An 18,350-nucleotide genomic window follows, 5' to 3' on the forward strand; every position below is an offset into this window, starting at 1 on the left:
AACATGGGCAGCAGACCCCAGAAATGCCAGATGATGGGAGACGCCAAATCAGGCCTCAGTTCCCAGAAATCCAGAATGACAGAAGGGACCAAACCCCAGTACCAAGAGATGATAGGAGATACCAAGTTAGGCAGCAGCCTTCACTTCCAAGGGATGAAGGAAGGAACGATCATAGGCAGCAGATCCCAGAAATCCAGAGCGATCAGAGACACCAAGTTAGCCAGCAGTCCCAAGTACACAGAGATGATGAAAGGAACCACATTGTACAGCAAACTCCAGGACCCGAGGATGGTGAGAGATATAAAAATAGACAGCAGACACTAGGACCAAGGGATGGTAGGAGACATCATTTTCCGCAACAGATCCTAGAACATCAAAGTGATTTAAGATGTCAAGTTAGACAGCAGACCCCAAGACCCCAAGATGATGAAGAACATCAACAAACCTCAGAACTCCAGGGCAATGGAAGACACCAAGTGAGAAGCCAAAATCCTGGAACAGAAATTGATGGCAATTTCCAAGTGAGACCTAAGATCCTAATACCAAAGTACGAGTATAATGAGAAACCCCATATTAATGAAGAGATCTCCATACCAAGGGATGGGATCAGAAACCATCTGAGAAATCCAACCCTGACTCCAAGAAATGATGGGAGGCTTCAAGTGAGATATCAGAGCTCTGCAAATGGAGGTGATAAGACATACTTTTTAAGCAACAATGAAAGAAATTTTCAGAGAGATTTATCTCAGAGATTTCATGATGATGAACAGGAACAGCCAGAAGAAAGATCTGATTATTGGGATTCCCCAAAGCAGGAACCAACATCACAGAAAGCTGAGCATAGACACCCCAACACCCAGGAATCACTGGTGGAGATAAAAGATAGTCCAATACACTGTGATGTGTATTTTTTGACCAAGCAAAAAGGCGACTGGTTATGCTATTGTATCCATGATCCATCAGAACAAAAAGATGAAGGAAGCAGACAAAATAATGCAGATCACTCTGCCTTTGAAGATGACCAAGGTGACAGATACATAGGAATCTGGGAATCTGGTATGGAAGACCGTTATCAATCTCATGACCAGCAATCAGATAATAATTATTCTATTGAGAGGCAGCATTGGAGGTGGGAACCAGTTGAAAGAAGTCATGGTGACTGTCCAGTTCAAGAGTGGGAAGAAAGAATGGATAATCCAAATCAATATACAGAACAAAACTGGGAAGAAAATCCTAATGATGAGGCTTACTTTCCCAGCCTTACCTGGAAATCATATGGCCAGTAATACTCTCCAGGCTGGACCAGGAAAGTGCATGAGTTCCAGGAGACTCTTGGGAACTCACAGGATTCTCCATTCTTTGAGGATGACTTCTAAAGCCCTGTCTAGATTCCCACAGGTACTTCAGATGTTCGATATGTTTCACTATTATCTGCACTAAAAGAGTTATGTGTTCTGATTTTTCTTTTTCTTTGAGAAAATGTAGCTAATACTAGTGTATGATCAGCAGAATCTATCATCTTTTGGTTTGGGGGGCTCAAAGAGCACAGGGATGCTTTAAGATGAAGGAAGAAAACAAGTGTCTGTCAGGTCTCCAATGGCCCTGTGACTAGTGTGACATCGGTGAATCACAGCTCGCAAGGCTTACCTAGAGGACGTTTCTGGGTCAAATTCTCAGCTTGTATGAAAATCAATAATAAATCAATAGCATTCAACTACTGTCTTCTGAAGTGTGTTTTTCCTCCTACTCCATGTGCAAACTCCTAGGCTCTCAGATTGGAAGCTGAGATAAAGTAAACCATTTGTCACATTCCAGAACATAATTCACTTTTTAAGCAGGTTTAAAGATCCTAGCTTTCCTGGTTACTTCCTGTGTGGACTCAGAAAAGTCATTTTACTTCATTGGGCCTCTGTTTCCTCATGTCTGAAATGAGAAGGGAGGCAAACAGCATAGTGGAAAAAAGACAGGCTCTCAAGTCAGAGGTTCTGGGTTCAAACCTCTGATGCTTACAGCCTGCGTAAGGCAATGTTGTTTGAAAACTTCATTTAACTACTCTGAATTTTCTCACCTATAAAATAAGGGAGTTGGACTAGGTAGCTTTCTTTAATCTCTAGACCTAAAATCCTAGAAGACTTTCTCAGGTCACTTCCTGCTCTAATTCTATGATCCTGACAAACAATCTTAGAGAAGGTAGTCAGTCAACAAACATTTATTAAGCACATGCTGTGTGCCAGGAACTATGCTAAGCACTGTCACTCAGAGATTTAGGCAAACACCTAACATACTATTTCCACTTCCCAACCTACCCCACCCCAGCATACACACACACACACACACACACACACACACACACACACACACACACGCACTATGTCCTGAGGTTTAGTCCAGTTTCAAACTTCTAGGGAACAGATTGAAGGCACAATGAGCAATTACTTCATAAAAATGACTCAAATGTGCATTACACTGAACTACATAGATTTCCATTGTTTTTCAGCAGTGCTTGACCCTTTGTGACCCCATTGGGATTTTCTTGGCAAAAATACTGAACGGGTTTGCCATTTCCTTCTCCAACTCCTTTGACAGATGAGGAAACTGAGGCAAACAGGGTTAAGTGATTTGCCCAGGGTCACACAGCTAGTAACTGTCTTAGGCCAGATTTAAACTCAGGAAGATCAGTCTTCCTGACTCCAGGCCTAGCACTCTATCCAACTGTGCCACCTGGCTGCCCTGCAAATACAAAGATTACCTCTAAATATATTAATTAGTTCTGTACTAATTATAATCAGTTCCCAGCCCTTTTCCCTACTCCTGCTACTGAAACCAAACCACAGGGCACTTGACAGCACTCTGGAAGGAGCCATCAACAATGCATGCACCTGGTGCAGGTAACCAGCAACCGTGCTCTCCCTAGAGAGCTCACATCAGCCAAACTCACTCATCCCCAGGCATGGAGAGCACCAGAGGACACAGGATGGTGCTCGTTCGCCCCCTCGTGGTCATGGCTTTCAATGATCCCAAGGAGAATGCTTTATTAGAGAGTGGGTAATCCTGTTTAAACACAGGTCTGTGGAACATGACATTCCTTTCCTAACTACAGAGATTTTTCACTCCGCTTCCTTGGCCACAGCCCATCAAAGGCAGGCAATATCCTATATATTCATTCTTCCTTGTAATTTTAAGACTTGACTGACGACAATGACAATGATGGCATTTATATAGCTCTTTGAGGTTTGTAAAGTACCTTACATACACTAGCTTATTTAATCCCCATAACACCCCTATGTGGTAGGTGCTATTATTACTCCATTTTTACAGATGAGAAAATTGAGACTGAGAGAGGTTAAATAACTTGCCCAGGATCACACAACTAGTAAGTGTCAGAGGCTTCATTTGAACTCAGGTTTTCCCGACCCCTTCTCCAGCAATCTGTTCACTGTGCCAGCTAGCTCCTAGTATGGATTAGGTGACCTCCAAGGTCTCTCTCTTCTAACTCAGAACTGATGAACTAAGTTGCTCTGGCTATCAACTATATTTTATTCTTTTCCAGACTTTTAAAAAAATCATAAGCTTAACTTTTTTTGTCGTTCAGTTGTATTCAACTCTTCGTGACCCTATTTGGGATTTTCTAGGCAAAGAAACTGGAGTGGTCTGCCGTTTCCTTCTCTGGCTCATCTTACAAGAAAGAAAAGTGAGGCCAACAGGGTTAAGTGACTTGCCCAGGGTCGCACAGCTAGTTAAGAGTCTAAGGCCAGATTTGAACTCAGGGAGATGAGTCTTCCTGATTCCACTATGCCACCTAGCTGCCCCTAAACTTAACTATATATTCCATAAATATATGTTTTTCATAATTATATGATCTCATCAGAGTGGAGTACTCATCTATGGAGTGACCCAACAAAAATGCAATAAAGCAACAACCTAAAATATTAAAGAAACAGATATTTTAAAATCCATGACCCTTCACCAATCACTATTTCCTAAGATCTAATGTAATGTAATATCAGGAGCTGAGGGGTGAAATCTTTCTATACCTCACCCACACACACGCTCGAACAGTGAGAAAATGGTATTTGTTCATTGATAGAGAGCTGGCATCGAAGCCAGAAGCCCTGGGTTCAAGTTCCACTTCTGACACATGCTGGCCTTATAACCCAGGTCAAGTCATTTAAACTCTCTGTACTCCAGACAACTCTGTAAGTTACAGAGAAGGTGCCAACCTGCATTAGTGAAAAGAGTTTCCTCACCTGAGAGTTCCCTATATCAACAAAATCACAGATCTAATCCTTATCACTATCCATGATACTATCTACCTATATAAATATGTATATACTATATATGCTATATAGTATATATATAGTATATATATTTATATATGCTACATACTATCCATCTGATACACATCATCATGATCATCACCAAGCCCCCTTTTTTATAATACATTTTTATTTGACATCTTTTGCTTTTAATCACTTACATTCCCCAATATATTCCTTGCCCACTGCCTTGCTCCTCCCCTTCCCAGAGAGCTGTGCCTTATAACAAAAAATAAAAAAGAGAGGGTGGAAAAGTTTGACAAAACCAACCAACACACCAGAAAAGTATGACATTTGCAGAGTTCCACATCCAAGCCCCTAATTTTGCAGAGAAGTGGGAGAGATGCCTTCTATCAGTTCTTTGGGAGCAAGCTTGGTCGTTTTAATTTTATGGGCAAGCTCTTAAGATACTAGAGAGAATTCTTTGTTTTTAGGTTGGACTACTCTCAGATAACCTCTAAGGTCGATTCCACTTCTTAAGATTCTGTGATTTAGAGAAATAAAAGCGTAATGGACAATAAAATCCTGAATAAAACCAGAAAATCATAATTATAGATAGACAGATAGATAGATAGATTTAAAAAGAGAGAGAAAAAAGAAATGTAACTACATTTAAGCATGAGTAAAATAATAGCAATAGCCATTACTTTGTTCTATGTCCTCTTTGATCTCTTCAATATACTTACATGTTGGTATTCTCCCTGGTTGACATTTTCAACATGCCATAGTATTTCATTCTGATGAAATCCATTCATTCATTCAGCAAAAATTTATTAAGTATCTACTAGGGGTGGGGAACCTGCAGCCTCAAGGCCATATGTGGCCCTCTAGGTCCTCAGGTATGGCCTTTTGACTGAGTTCAAGTTTTACAGAAAAGATCCTTTTATTAAGGGGATTTGTTCTGTGAAGTCTGGGTTCAGTCAAAGGGTCACACTTGAGGACCTAGAGGGCCACATGTGGCTTTGAAGCCGCAGATTCCCCACCTCTGGACTAGACTGTAGGTGCTAGATGCTAGGGAAGCAAAGGCAATAACAAAAAAAGGGCCACTCCTCCCGGAGCCAACCTTCCACTGAAGGGAATCATGTGCCCAGATAAGTAAATATGAAACACATACAAAGAAAAGAAAGTGACATCAGGGATGGAGTTGGGGCAGAATAACATGTATACGCTGTTGTCACACCTCAATCCTTGGTCACATAGGTTGTTTGCAGTTTCTTGTGTTTACAATAAAGCAACTATGAATGTTTTTTTTACAAACTGAAGAGAATTCAAAACTGAAAGGCAACTGTTAGTTGCAGAGTGACAGGATTAATTGGTAACTAAATAATAACAATGACCAGCATTTATATAACACTTCTGTGTGCCAGGCACTTCATAAATATTATCTCATTAGGTCTACCCAACAACTCAGTAAAGTAGGTGGTGTTATTGTCCTCATTTTACAGTTGAGGAACTGGGGTGAAGAGATGTGCCCAGGTAGTAAATGTCTGAGGTCAGATTTGAACTCAGGTTTTCCTGATTCTGGGCCAGTCCTAGGACAGAGTCCTTGAGGCTCTATCTATGGTACTAATTCTCTTCCTCTAGGTGGCAAGAAGACCTAAGGCTGGAAGAGACCTCAGAAGTCATCTGGTCCAGTTCTCCTTCCTGCCTCTTTTTTTTTTTTTAAACAGGTAAGAAAAGTCATGTGACTTTTCCAGAATTGGGCACATAATTTACAGAACAGGGATATGAACCCAGGTCCCCAGGCTCCAAAGCCTGCCTTCTTTCCCCTTAGACTATGCTCATTCATGTACTCTGCTCACTAACCAAACAGGACACCATACATCCTGCTTTCCAAAAAGACACTGTTCTATTTGTCCTGTGAGGGGCCTGATTCAGGCCATGCTTGAACAAAACAAGACATTCATAGATCACTCAGCAGTTAACAAAATGAGATTTACTAAGCCACAGCAGGAGAAACAAATTTGGTGAGGGTAGGCACACTCTGAGGATATCCTGAGATGATTCAGCTGAGCAAAACTTTCTTGTCTGGGGGCAGCTAGGTGGCACAGTGGATAGTGCCCCAGCCTAGGAGTCAGGTAAGACCCAGGTTCAAATCTGACCTCAGACCAAACACTTGACACTTACTAGCTCTGTGACCCTGGGCAAGTCACTTAACCCCAACTGCCAAAAAAAAAAAAAAATTTTGTTGTCCATTGTGGTCCACGGTCAAGCATCAGAGTGGGGACTGGGGCTCCTCAAAGCCATTTTGTATTCAGGTGATAAGGAAGTGAAATCAACAGCCTGGACTTACTTAAAGTTGGTACTTCCCCATGGATCTAGCACAGTGGATTGAATTGTATTGTAATCTACTTGGCAATATTTGGTAACCAACCCCTAGACTGAACACCCTGGCAACGTTTTCTTCTGTTGTATACAGATTCTCTGAACTTAAAACTTACCGGAAGAATCAGGGAGAGGAGAATCCACAATCAATTATGCTTTTCACCAAGACCTTTATTTCTTACGATTTTAGGAGTTATCTCTGGGTTGCTTGTTTGTTTTAACAATACAGCTGATAAAGGTATTACTTGCTATAATACCTTACTTTTTAATGATTAATTTTAATAAATTAATAAAAAATAAAATTTAATAAATTTAATGTTTAAATGATTGCACCATGTGATTCATAATCTCTATAAAGAATTTGTCCTAACTATCCACATGGAGGTAGCCAAGTTGTGAGGCAGCTTGGTGGTACAATAGTTAGAGCAATGGGCCTGAAGTCAGGATGACCTGAGTTTAAATGTGGCCTTAGACACTGACTAGCTGAGTGACCCTGGGCTAGTCATTTTACCTCAGTTTCCTCAGCTGTAAAGTGGGGAGTGATGTAGAAACAGTAGCTATTATTATTTAGGAATCATTTTACCCCTTCTTTACCCTGTACAGTTACTTTCAGTCTTGAATTTTCTGCAGTTTGCAGAAAATATTCATATTTTTGTCATTGTAATTGTATTGTAATTGTAATTGTTGTATTCACAATACAATTGTGAATTTATTATACTGACAAGAAACTGCAAAAGACCTACCACTAGGTTACCCCAACCCATCCACTGAACTACCTCCCTTCCTCCAGATGGCAAGACCTAGCTCAGCCCCTCAAATGGGGATAATAAGAGCCCTTACCTTGAAAGGCGGTTGCAACAATCGAGTGAGACAATATTTGTTAAGCATTTAGCACAGCGTCTGACACAGAGTAGGTGTCATATAAATGCTTATTTCCCTTCCTCCACCAGGTTCCCAATCTAATGAAGGAGATAATATGCTAGCAACTATGTACAAATAAGCTATTTACAGAATTAAATAATCAACAGAGCTCTGAAATTAAGGGGGATTGAAAAAGGCTTCCTGTATTTTTTTAAAGGTGGGAGTCATGTGGGATGAACCAATCAGAAGTTGGGAAGATGGGTCACATCCCTCCCTCTCCACAGAAGCCAATCAGGAGGCTTGACTCCAACACTTGACCCACTATAGTCCATCACTCCCCCAACCCACCCTTCACTGCCGTTGTGCCAGCTCTCAGGCTTCCCTTCTGCATCCAGCATCAATCATCACAGCAGTTAACCCCGCCCCAGGTACCCATAGCAGCAGCTGTGCAGTGGCCATTGGGAGCATACTCTCAACCCAGCATAACTGTCCCCTCTCTTCCAGACCATCTGACGGCTAAGGCTGTTGTTGCCATTTGACCTTTGTTCTCAAAGAGGACCCTTGACATCACAGGCGAAGTCTTGACACGTGCATGAATTGGATTTAAGAGAAGTGGAGCTGCACAAAGTCATGAGCCTCACTCTGTCCTCCAAAGTCATCGACATCCAGCGGCAGGACAAAAGTCAAGATAACTGGTCAGAGCCCGGAATGCAGTAGATGACCTTGGCCTTTCTAAATTAACTTGACAATTAAATTACCAATTTTATCTCTCTCAGAACATAGCAAACCCAGCACCAAGTGCCTTTCTTTCCTACAGAGCCATCAATCTTGAGGATAAACACCTACTGATGATGACAGCAAATACCTTCAAAGTCTATAAATGGGACCTTCTCAGAAAAATGGGAAGGAAAGGGTAGAAACATAAATGTGTCTGGCGTTTCCTGTAGCAGGTGCCCCACAAAGGATGTGTTTAATGCTTTCAGGAAGTGACTGGTAAGTAAATGCAGCTAGCTGGTGCACTGGACCTGGAATCAGCAAAACCTGAGTTCACTTAGTAACTATGTGTCCATGAGCAAATCTTTTAACCTCAAACCTCAGTTTCCTCATCTGCAAAAGGAGATAATAACGGCACCTACCTCCAAAGGTCGTTGTGAGAATAAAGTGAAATAATATCTGAAAAACTATATAAATGCCAGCTATTATTAAAATCCCTAAATCCTTCAAATGAACAGATGTGAATGAATTGTGATTGACATCATGGAGCTCATTACATTGTCTTTCCCCCAAAACTCACCTATTTCTATTCCAGTTACTCCAGTTCAGAACCTTGGTGCCAACCTTTCCTCCTCACTTTCACTAACCCCACCCATCCAAGCAATTTCTAAGTCTTGTCATTTCTATATCCACAACATCTCTCGCATCTGGTCCCTCTACTTTCTTCATACAGCCACCACCCTAGCTCAGGCCCTAATTACCTCTCACCTGGACTATTTTAATGGATTTCTAGTTGATCTCCCTGCTTCAAATCTTTCCCCATTCCAGGCCATCCCCCACAACTACCAAAGTGATTTTCCTGGAATTCATAGGACCATACGTGCAGAACTGGAAAGGACTTTAGAGGTCATCTCATTCAAACCCCTCATTTTGCAAATAAATGTGAAAACTGGGGCCCAGAGAAGTTGCCCATGGTCACAGAGCTAGGAAATGTTAAGACATGCGATTCAAACCCATATCCTATGCTTCGGGCCCAGCATTCTTTCCACTGTTTCACTGCTACTAGACAGAGAAATCCTACTCGGAGGTGGGGTTGGTGACCTCTGAAGGCCCTTCTAGCTTGGAGATTCTGATTTTAAATGGTGGGGACAGCAAGAAAGCGGTAGAGGGAACCAGTGAGCTAAGCAAACCCTCGAGCTTGCTGGTGGGACAAAGGGTGGGTCTTGAGGCTGAAGCGGCCCTGGGGTGACATCAGATATTAAGGCACAGAACAAAGAGTTCCAAATCAGGAAATGTATTCCTTCTGCAGAGCCCAAATTGACCCACAGCCACGGCCTTCCTTGGGATTGACTGCATTCTCTCACCCCTGCCCTCGATTGCCAAAGCCGCCTCTTCTCTCCACCCTCCCCCTCCTCTGGACACACCCTATGCACTCTCCCCACAGGCTTTCCCTAGCGATGGGGAAGATGGGAAACTGCTGCATTCTGATCTGTGAGTCATTTCCTGTACAACTAGCAAGACTTCTGAGTTTAGCCTTGAGCAAACAGGATCTCACACTTCTCAGCTTCCAAATCACTGGTGTTTCTTGTCCAGTTAATGGACTTGTGGACTCCCAAGTTAATGCCTTAACAACCTTTTCTGAAACAAAGCCCTTTTCTGCTCTCCACCCCCGCACAGGCTCCTACCTCCCCCAAAGTCAAGTTTTTAAAGCCTGCCTTTTATGTTCAAATCTGCGCTATTCCAAAATTATAAGCATTTAAAATATGGTAATTGGTTCCAGCTCAATGAAAATATGCAGGGCTAATGCAAAGCAACCACTTCTGGAGTTTTCTTATTCCCACTAGGTGGGGCCTAGCCATATTTTTTATTTTACCTTCATACGTCCATGTCTTGACATTTCTCCAATGTGAGTACCCCCTTCACAGATCACAAGTCCTCGAGGACTTCTTTTTAAAATGTAATTTTTATTGATAGCTTTGTTTTTACATCATCTTCATTTGCAAATGTGATATAAATATATACAGTGGCCTAAAAGTTAAAAAAAAAATTAAGAGCTGTTTTTCCAAGCCCCTCCTGAGCTTGACAGTATCCTAGAATCTCTTCCCCTTATCTTGAGATACCATCAAATTTCCCCCTATCCTGGACCATAAAAATTCTTTATCTCCCTCATCTTGAGTCATCACATTTTCCCTGTCTTCCTTATCCTGGGTCCCCTAACCTGTCACCCAACTTCCTCATCCTGTGTCATGACAATTCCCCCTTATCTTGTAAGATGAAACAGGCCCCTATGCCTCTGTAAGTTGCTAGTTCTCCTTCCAGGTTAACCCAATGCTAATGCCAATGGTTACAAAGGTCTAAGTGAATTCTTTCACACCTGAACCAGCTCTCCCAACTCTAAACCTCAACAATTGAATTTGTCTCCCCTCCCCTTCCCAAGAAGACATCACTTGTAACAAAAAAAAAAAAAAAAAAAAAAAGGTTTTTTTGTAAAAGTAGTTTAGGAAAACTAAGGAACAGCTCAAAGAAATCTGACAGCATAAGCAATGTGCCATACCAAAGGTTCCAAAGCTATTCAAATAAAAAAGGGAGAGTTATTACCTCAACTATTCTCATTATAACTATACAGAATTCAGTTTTGTTTCATTTATATAATGTGGTCATGGTTTATATTATTTTTCTGATTCTTCACTCTTCAGTCTACATCAGTTCATCTAAGTACAGTTATCCCTTCCATGTCACTGAGGTTAGGAGCATGGCATGCCCTCCCTCCCCAACCCTTCTCAATATGGAAAATCCTCATAAAATTTTTTGGCCGTCCCTTCATACCAAAGAAGAAGTCCTAAGTTTTTTCTTTTTCTTTTATGGGGTGTTTACAGTACCTTATTGTAAAATTTGGGTTAAGTATTTGGTCGTAGGCTATATTATACAATACTATACATTGTAAACTGAGTCAAATGCTCTCTTGAGGGAATTTAGATCTCTCTTTCCCCCAAAGAGGAACACACCTGGAGAAAGAAAAGACTGGTTCTTGAGATTTAAATCCCCCTTTTCCCTAAAGGGAAGAAAACCAGATGAAGAGAATGCCTGTGAAATTAAAGAAAGGTTTTTATTAAGCAGGGAAGAAAAAAATAATATTGTATACGAGTATTATCCAGCAAGTGTTAAACAGGATGCCAGGTAATGGACGGGAAGAGTTTATATGCCTTTTAAACAAAGAAAGGTATGGAATATGGGGGAAAGATGGGCTTAGAAAGGAATGAGTCAGTGAGCCCCATCCCCAAGGGAAGGCAGGTAGTGAGGAATTCCAGGTGTCAGAGCTGTACCCCTTGATACACAAACCAGAAGGCTTCTTTGGTGATAAGCAGTCCATAGTTCAAAGCTTGATAAGGAGGTGTATCCAAAAACAGGGTATTCTGAGAGCCCCATGACCAAAGTTAGGGGAATCTGAAGTTCAGGTTGTCTCCAAAAACCATGAAACAGGATATGTCCATAGTCTCATAACCTGCAGTCAGGAAAGTCTTTGGAAGATAGGGATGTCTCTTGAAGATCCATAAACCACCAAATGGCTCAGAGTCTGCTTCCAAGCTGGTATGAGCTTAAATAGCTTCAGAGTTGCCGATTTTCTGCACGTCCAGGTAGGTTTACCCTCAGTCACCACAAAGGATTGTTAATATGTCAAGCCAGTACAGCAGGTGCTCATACAGTTCTTCTGATTACCTGGATAATTGGGCCCAGGGGTTGGGAGGGGGGAACACTCAAGAAAATCAAAGTGTGCATTTTCACAACATACCTTTTTTGCATTTCTGAGTTTCTGAACTTTTTCTGTGTTGTCTGCTGGCCTTTGCCTATTATCTGCAGCTTCTGTAAAAATCCCAAAAAATTACCGTTTAATTCCTTATGCCAATCTGCTGTATATCAAAACTGCAATATATGGAAGGGATAACTGTATTCTCATGCTTTTCTGAATTCTTCATATCCTTTTTTCTTATTGTGCAATAAAATTCCATTACCTTCACATAATATAACTTTTATTTGGCCATTCCTCAATCAATGGGCATCTCCTTGGTTTATCCTTCTATGTTATTACTACACAAACAAAAAAAAATGCTGCTTTAATGATTTTGCAGTGATAAACAGTCTGGTGCATATGGGGCTTTTCTTTCTTTGACTTCCTGTGGGCATATGCCTATCATAGGTTTGCTAAGACTTAGGAAGAGATATGTAAGTGTTGCTGTGGCTAAACTTGGCCCATCTGTTGATAAGCTTCTGCAGTCTTAGCTAGGTGGGCCCCAAATGACAGACACACTGCTCTCAGCCAGACTTGAAGGCTTTCAATTTGATAGGGTCTACCTAAGCTTACAATCCTTGAGCATAGCCTCTGTGAACCCAGGATCATCTTCATAGCATGATAAGTCTTCTAATATTTTAATGAAATATCTTTAAACTAAAGGTGTAAGGAGTGAATGAGTGGTGTGGAGTTTACATGTGGCAAGGTCTGTTGTGTGTGGCTCTCTTCTCCCCACCCCCCCTTCTCAAAGGGAGACTTTTATTCCTGCCAGAAGGAGAAGCAATAAGTTGTAGCTGAAGGCCACTACTCTGCTCTCCACAGAGAGAGTGCTGGACTAGAAGTATATCTATCTGCTCTCTTAAATATTATTAGTCCAGGGGATATGGTCATCTGGGGGGAAAGGGGAACCCTAAGCTCTAAATCCGAGGCTTGACTCCTTCCCCACCTAATACCAGTTCCATGAGAAATCCTGAGAGAGAAGAGCAAAGAAACCCATTTATCCAAATCATGGCAAAAACAGAAATCAGAGAAGGTGTACATAGGATATATACCAGACAATACAGAGTGAAGGAGCTCTCCCATTGGGAGTGGGATAACTCAGCTCAGTGTCCTAGATATCACCCGAGGGAAAACTCCCAAAGTCTCTGGAATAACAAGGTAGGAATAGGGACATGATGGAGACTGCCAGTTCTTCTTGTACCTTCCCATAGTCTTCTTCTCCAGCAACCTGAAATGGGATTGACCTCTTGTATCTTCTCTCTCAAAGCTGAAAGCCCGCTTGACTCTCTCACTTGGAAAGTCCCTAACAGGGGCTAAAGAGTTCTCTCACCTCTTAACAACTCTACATGCCGTCGCAGAGCAGAAGGCAGGACATTCATCTCTACCAATAAGGAGAAGTCCCCACACCAATATGCTTCAAGACAGGGACAACAAAAAAAATTTGACTGTGGCTTAAAATTCAAACTCCTTTGTGCAACTATAATGGATTATCTTTCTATCTATGTCTATAGTAATATATTGCACTTAAGAGTCAGGAAAGGCCTGGGTTCAAGTCCAAACTTCAAACCCTACTAATAATATAGATAAGGCATTGAGCCCTTCCATGCCTCAGTTTCCCCTTGTAACATGTCCTGGATTTGGAGTCAAAATATAGTTCCATCTCCATTTGTGCCACTTACCTGTATGACCTCGGGCAAGTTCCTAACCAGCAGTGAGATATGATGGAAATAGTGCTGGACCTGGAGTCAGAGGACCCAAGCTCAGACTCCAGTCCTGCTGCTTACTACCTATGTGAGACAATTACTGACCTACTTTCATCCGTAAAATGAGGCAGTTGGACTAGATGGTCTCTGAGCTCCCTTCTACTGCCCTCTACAACACTCTGTGGGTCTCAGATTCTGCAAAACAAGGAGATTGGACTAGTAACTTTTCAAATACCTTCCAGCTTTAGGACTATGATTCATCTTTGAAATGGGGATGATGATACCTGTAATATAGGCAGATGGTGCAGTAGATAGAGTGCCTGGCCTGGACTCAGGAAGACCTGAGCTCAAATCCAGCCTCAGACACTTACTAGCTGTGTGACCCTGAGCAAGTCACTTAATCCTGTTTGCCTCAGTTTCCTCATCTGTCAAATGAGCTGGAGAAGGAAATGGCAAATTGATCCAATATCGTTGCCAAGGAAACCCCAAATGGGGTCACAAAGAGTCAGACACGACTGAACAACAAAATTACCTACGCCACCTGGTTGGTATAAGTCTCAAATGGAATAGTGACTGTAATAAATCACTTTGCAAACTTGAAAGCACTATGAAGGTGAGAGTCACTATTATCTAGGTGATTTTGACACCAAGAGATAGCAGTTCCAGTTAACCTGGTTACTTTTAAAATCACCCATCTTTCCAAAACAACTGGCTGACTGAAATAACAGTAATTCCTGTTGGTGAGACTGAAATGTTTACTTTGTCTGAGGTTCAAGGGATGAGTAAGCAATGGAAAAGATTCTGCGAGCTTTGCAAAACAGAAAGTTAAGCAGAAGAGTCGTTGCATGCTGTGGGGATTGAGGGGGAGGGGTATACATTTCAAGCTAAAGAGGAAAAATCAAGCCAAGAATAATTAGGGGAAAAAAATGCACCTGTGGCAGGCAGAAGGTCTTGGCAAAGATCAGAACAACATCTTTGAAACATAAAACAGCTCCAGACTACACAACCAAAATGTTGGTAAGGTATCTATGAAGAAACAGAAAAGCAATGAGTTAAGGAGGCAGAGTGGTAGAGTATTGGATTTGGAGGTACAGGGTCTGGGTTCACATCCTGGTCCTGGCACCTACCACCCGTGTGACCTTGGGTTAGTCGCTTAATAACCGCTCTGGGCCTCAGTTCCTCATCTGTAAAATGAGAGGATTGGACCAGAAACTCTCTAAGGCTTCTTCTAGTTCTAAATCTGTGATTCTTTCAGGCCAAAACTGAACTGCAGAAGTATAGCACTGATTAGAACAAAATACAAACCAGTAAGAAACTTACTCTGGGAAGATGCCCCAAGATTAGGGCCTTGGTCTTCAGAAAAGTGATCATATGGCAGAGAGAGGCCTTCCAAAGAGTATATAAGAGTGACTCTACCTATTCCACCTGGAGACAGCTAGGTGGTTCAGTGGGTAGAGCACTGGACCTGGAATCAGGAAGGCCTGAGTTCAAATCCACCCTCAGACACTTACTAGCTGTGTGACCCTGGGCAAGTCACTTAACCTCTATTTGCCTTAATCCACTGGAGAATGAAATGGCAAACCACTCCAGTATCTTTACCAAGGAAAACCCCATGGCCAGCACTGGCATTCTATGGTATACTGGGTCAAAAGGGTCCGACATCACTGAACAACACCTACTCCATGTAGGCTTCTCAGATCTGATAGAATCCCTAATTCCCTATAGCTGCCTTCACCTGAGGGCACCAGCCCATCTTTGCAAGGAAACAAGAAGACCACTGGAAGCTGTTATCACTATGTTCACTATGTGAACACTATCCTTGTGTTGCTACTTGACAAATAACTATACCCTTTGTATCTATGTAAAGCAATGGTTTGTTTGCAGGTCCAGGTTCTGAGCACTTCATTGCCCCAGATCCGATCTTTGCTTGAAATAAATGCCCAGTCTCTTTAATGTCACAGGCACTCCCCCATGATAGTAGTTGTATAATTAGTATCCACTGACCAAAAAAACAAAACAAACAAAACAAAACACATGCAGCAATCCCTGTAGGATGCTTCCTTATAAGATGACTACTACTCCCAGGTTCTAGGGCACTTCAACAGGTGAGCACTCATAAAACCATAGCTCATGAGCCCCCACCAGTTAACATCCCCTTAAAAGTCAGCCAGTGGACACAGATAAAAGCAAAAGTATTTAGTAAGATAGCATAATAAGAACAGTAGCTATAAAATATTCACCACCACACACCTGGGGGACATTCTTCCACAAATGCACACAGCATCCATGGGAAGAATGGACACAAACAGAATATAATGAATACAATGAAATGGACGCACATGTGAGGAACACAATTAACCAAGGGGATGCATAACTTCAATACCTAGTGTCTTTTTTTTTCCTCACAGAGTTCTCGTAAAGCTCACTTCTCAGTTTCTAGGGCTAACACTCCTTTGAATTCATGGTTGGCTCTTTTCTTTGTTGCCAGGGGTCATTCTCTATGAAGCTATTTTCTCCCTCATATCACTGCATTTCTGTATTTGGGTCTGACTGGAGAATGTTTCTTCTCCCTGCTGGATGCACCTCAAGTGTATCTCAACTTCTATCAAAAAGAACTCATGGATTTCTGGATGGACGTCTCCTACTGGGGGGGGGGGGGGAAGCTCCAAAGCTAAATGAGATGGCCAAAGGAGGAAGAGTAAGGAAAGAGAAACTTCACTCCCTACAAAGATGTTTCCTGTTTCACCACCAACAACAGCTATCCACCTGTCAAACTATTTGATTGTCTTTTAGGGCCACCAAGAGGCATTGCCAATATTTTGCCCAACCTATAAGCCATGTTCCCTTTCTAAATCAATCAAAGAGGAAATTGTTTATATCTCACCGGGCATGCTCTCCTCCTTAATTTCTATGATTACATTCTGGATTTTCTACATTTTGACTTGGTCAAGGAACAATTTCCCTAATCATAGATCATAAATTAAGAGGTGAAAAGGTATCTTAGAGATCATTTTGTCCAAATCCCTCACTTTACAGATGAGAAAACTGTGTACTAAAGGAGAAGGAAACTGTTTTTGATTTCTATTTTATTTCACAATTTGCTTTCATAGAGTCAAAGTTGGATGCAATGGAGGCAATTCTACATGGGAGACTAGAAAGTCAAATACCAAACAAGAAAAGACCAAAAACAGAAACAGGATTTAAAACAAAAATCAGACCATAGAATATCCCCAGGAAGGGAATGAAAGTGTATTTCAAAAAAAAAAACCAAAGTTGAACATCTAAATTATGAAATTCAAAAAACTACAATTCTTCACAATAGTAGCAAAACCATTGAGATAAATTCACCTCTGAACTCAAAGCATCAAAGGCAAACAAACTACCATCAAAGGCGTTGAAAATGAAAATGAAAATTTTTGTAGTACAGGTTTATCTTCAATTTTTGTAGTAATGATGCTTTAAAACAAGCAGGAAGAAAGAATCAGACCATATTCAAACTCCCAAAGCAGAAGAAAAAAATATTAATTAAAAAAAAATCCCCAAGTGAGCTCACAGGTCTTAAAGTGGTGAGGTTTAGTAGAAGGTGCTCGTGCCAGCTGGAGAGCTAATTACTCCCTCTGCACTGGCCTCCACCCTCTTGTAGGCAGCACCTTTCATCTCCAAGTCTTCCCTTCCAGCATGGCTTCCCTCTATCCCCTGCCTCAGTGCCCACTTTGGGAAAGCCATTTAATCAAACATTCACAGGCAGAACTTTTAAACGTGCCTATGTCAACAAGCTCAGAAGGAAGTAATCTATGATTTCTTCCCTTCCATCACATGTAATGCTTATGACTCAGTCTATGCTTAGGTTTATAAGTCTAGATTCATTCGATCTTCTTTTTTTTGGGTGGGGAGAAGAGGGAGAGTGTAAAAAAACAAATCAAGTCAACAAGCTTTTAAGTATTTTTGCTATTGGTCAGTAGTTTTAGTCACCTCCAACTCTTCATGACCCTACTTGAGGTTCTCTTGGCAAAAAATGGTTTGCCATTTCTTTCTCCAGTTCATTTGACAGATGAGGAAACTGAGGCAAACAGGATTAAGTGACTTGCCCAGAGTCACATGACTAGTGTCTAAGGCCACATTTGAATTCAGGTCTTCCTACCTAGTAAGGTGACTATGCCACCTAGCTGCCTTTTTAAGTACTTACTATGTGCCAAGGCTCTGTGCCAAGCACTAGGGATACACAAAGGGGGAGGGGGATTTAGTCCCTGCCCTCAAGGAGCTTACAATCTAATGGGGGGGCAATAAATACGCAACTATGTACAAACAAGATACACATGAGATAAATTGGAAGTCATTTCAGAGGGAAAGCAGTAGCATTGAGGAGGAAAAACCAGGACAGGATTCTTGTAGAAGGTGGGGTTTTACCTGAGACTTAAAAGAGGCTAGAAGGCCAGGAGGTGAAAGTGAGAAGGGAAAACATTTCAGGCAAGGGGGACAGAGTTGGGAGATGGAGTGTCATGTGCATAGAACAGCAAGAAGGCCAGTATTTCTAGATCGCAGACTATGAGAAAGGGTAGGAAAGGGAAGAAAGAGCCAGGCCAGGTATGTGTAACCTTCGGCCTTCTAAATCTTTAAGGGCAGCCTTTTGACTGAATCCAAATT

The 18,350-nt window shown here is 41.7% G+C and overlaps 1 protein-coding gene across 1 annotated transcript in view; it reads left to right on the top strand.

Annotated features, from left to right (window-relative positions):
- The window catches only part of LOC114043401 (trichohyalin-like), an 11,050-nt gene extending 3,028 nt beyond the window's left edge, over window positions 1-8,022 (top strand). Inside the window, exons 3-4 of the mRNA XM_027862506.1 lie at window positions 12-1,026; window positions 7,898-8,022. Of these exons, the coding sequence (XP_027718307.1) occupies window positions 12-1,026; window positions 7,898-8,022 (1,140 nt within the window). The remainder of the gene's footprint in view (window positions 1-11; window positions 1,027-7,897) is intronic.
- Window positions 8,023-18,350: the final 10,328 nt, after the last annotated feature.

The sequence above is a fragment of the Vombatus ursinus genome, unplaced genomic scaffold (genome assembly GCF_900497805.2).
Source record: "Vombatus ursinus unplaced genomic scaffold, bare-nosed wombat genome assembly UNPS02014768.1, whole genome shotgun sequence".
Classification (NCBI taxonomy): domain Eukaryota; kingdom Metazoa; phylum Chordata; class Mammalia; order Diprotodontia; family Vombatidae; genus Vombatus; species Vombatus ursinus.